Source organism: Penaeus chinensis, chromosome 19 (assembly GCF_019202785.1).
Source record: "Penaeus chinensis breed Huanghai No. 1 chromosome 19, ASM1920278v2, whole genome shotgun sequence".
Lineage (NCBI taxonomy): Eukaryota > Metazoa > Arthropoda > Malacostraca > Decapoda > Penaeidae > Penaeus > Penaeus chinensis.
Genome location: NC_061837.1, coordinates 21,035,724 through 21,038,223, shown reverse-complemented (window position 1 = coordinate 21,038,223; position 2,500 = coordinate 21,035,724). Strand labels below are relative to the sequence as shown.

General features: G+C 37.2%; 1 protein-coding gene across 1 annotated transcript in view; it reads right to left on the bottom strand.

Annotated features, from left to right (window-relative positions):
- The window catches only part of LOC125034944, a 30,797-nt gene that overhangs the window by 648 nt on the left and 27,649 nt on the right, over positions 1-2,500 (bottom strand). The window contains 2 exon segments of the mRNA XM_047626991.1: positions 1-1,574; positions 2,099-2,242. The exon segment at positions 1-1,574 is cut by the window's left edge and continues 648 nt beyond it. Of these exon segments, the coding sequence (XP_047482947.1) occupies positions 1,390-1,574; positions 2,099-2,242 (329 nt within the window). The 3' untranslated portion in view covers positions 1-1,389.

Genomic DNA, 2,500 nt, shown 5'->3' with positions numbered 1-2,500 from the left:
ACATAGAAAGAGGAAAATTAAGAAAGGGTCTATTTTGCTTGAACAAAATACACCATTCACTAACTTTCTGGTAGCTGCTTTGTGGTAATTAAGGAAATTTAGAAATTTATACATTTTCCAACCTGTGAACAGTTTTGTTTTTTTTTCTTTACAAATATACTCTGCACAGAGATAATGCAGAAGAAATGAAAAGGAGATTCAGTACTGTTACAGAAGTGCAGCCTTCTGCTATGTACTTAATCAACATATCCATAGCTAAAATAGCATTGTGTGAAGAAAGATCATTAAAAGATATATAGATATATATATTTATATAAATATAGAAGAAATCATCAAAGTGAGAAAATTGCTACTACTACCTAGCCTTCCAAAAGCTATATGAGCAGCTGAGCACAAATCATCGTGGTGTATGGGAGAGTACAATTATACACAAAGCAGTCTGTCAACAGGAGAATATCACAGATGAGGGTCGGCAGATTCAGCAGCCACACCAGCTATTGGGTCAACACACTCCCCAGCTCGAGACATTCGCACCCGTCGGGGAACAGCAGCGGACGGGTCGAACCCTGGAAAGGCTGCACCACCATCACCCTGCCACAGCCCTAGCACCACACTCCCCAACTAGGCTATCATTGGCTAAAGCCTCCACCAATTGTATTTCGTTTTTTTAAAAAGTTTCCAGTATTGCTAATGAGACTAACTCGACAGTGTACAGCATCTCTCTCACTTCTTTTTTTTTTAATATACATCACAATCAATTATTCTTAAATACTGTGTACTATTACATAGTACACATAATGTAAACAGACTTGAAGCAACCTATTGATAAGGTGAAGTCCTGGCCCTTCATTAATCAAATGTACTTTGACCTTTCTGATGTTGCTGTTATTCTGTTTATTCACTTGCAACTTCTGTCCTTGTAAGCTATAAATGCATAAAATCCACAAGATACTTATAATTCTATACCGTATCAAATATAGTTTGACTCTTATCTTGTTATGCTACAAAATGCTTCTCCTAACAGTGTGTCAAAGTACAGAATAGTTATGTATAAATGCAATGATTCACCTAGTAATCTTATAAAAATCATTAAGTCAAAAGTACTGTTATTAGTATGTATCAAAACACTTACAAATGTGATACCCTAAATATCTCAATATAAAAGCTAGCACAATTGAATCACTGATTATCCATGCTTTTATCCTCCACAGTCTCAGACCTTATTCACTCTCATTCAGGCAATAAAAACTCTGCGATGCCAAACTGGTCCAACTTGGCAGACAAGTCCTTCTTCTAACTCTTGAAAGTAATACTGAAATTTGATTATTCTTCAGTTGTTACAAAACTATATTAATTATATTGTCTACAGTAATATAACATTATTAGCTGTTACTCTTCACTCTTCATTTGTGGCTCTTCAACCTTCTGCCTCAGCACAAGAGACACTGTGCCATCGGGGAGCTTTTTCAAGAAATTCCACGCTTCGATGCGAGCCATGCTGGTGACATCCACTGTATTCACGCTGACTAACTCGTCTCCAACCTTGAGAATTCCACCCTTGTCTGCTGCACCACCTGAGGAAAAAGGCACAACAGTTAGATACTGAGAAGATAATCTACTTTCTTGGCATAATGGTAGAAACATGCATATTGCACTAGAGTTTCATGGTGGGTAAACTGTTAACACATTGGCCCTTTGGCTGAACAAACAATATTAACTGATATTGCCAGAGTAAATGTCAGAAATGTTCTTTAGAGAGAGAGAAAAAAAAATCCATCTTGTTGACTGGTTTCTTGATAAACAAACACAATTTTTTATTCATATTCATAAAATTCATACTTTTATCCTTAGAATAAGGTGAAGAAATAAAACTTTAATTTCTGACTGGAAAATGAATATCTCTGATGAATATTTATCAGCCTCTTTGTAGCAGCAAAAGGGTAAAACCATAAAGAATCTCTGACATTTTACTTAAACTTAAATGATCTACCTACAAGTTAGAAATGTCTGGTGTTAATTTCCCTTCAAATGCATACTCAGAACTTGAAAAAGTAATAAAATCAAGGGATTGCTTCAACCACACTGTCTGATAACATACCACTAAACACTTTCTTGACGGTGAGAGGCCTGTCGCCCAGGGGAGAGTCCTTTCCGCCCTCCAGTGAAAAGCCGAGTCCAGCCCCATCCTTGACCAGGGTGATGGTGAGAGGAGGCCCTCGGGGAACCAGGCCGGAATCTGTGTCTGTAAGTAAGAAGCTCACGTCAATCCCTGCTGGTAAGTTATCTCGATTAATGGACATGACAGTGAAAGTAATTCTGGGCTAGAAATAATCTAGCTGAAATGAAGCAATATATGTGGGGCAGATTCTAATGCCATTAGGTGTTGAAACAAAAGATTAGTCATTAAATCAAGCATGAACATTCTGTACTAAAACAGGTCTTGCTTTGCCTCCAATAGAGCAGAAAATGCTTACTAATAAGTTTGTATAATGAAGCTGAC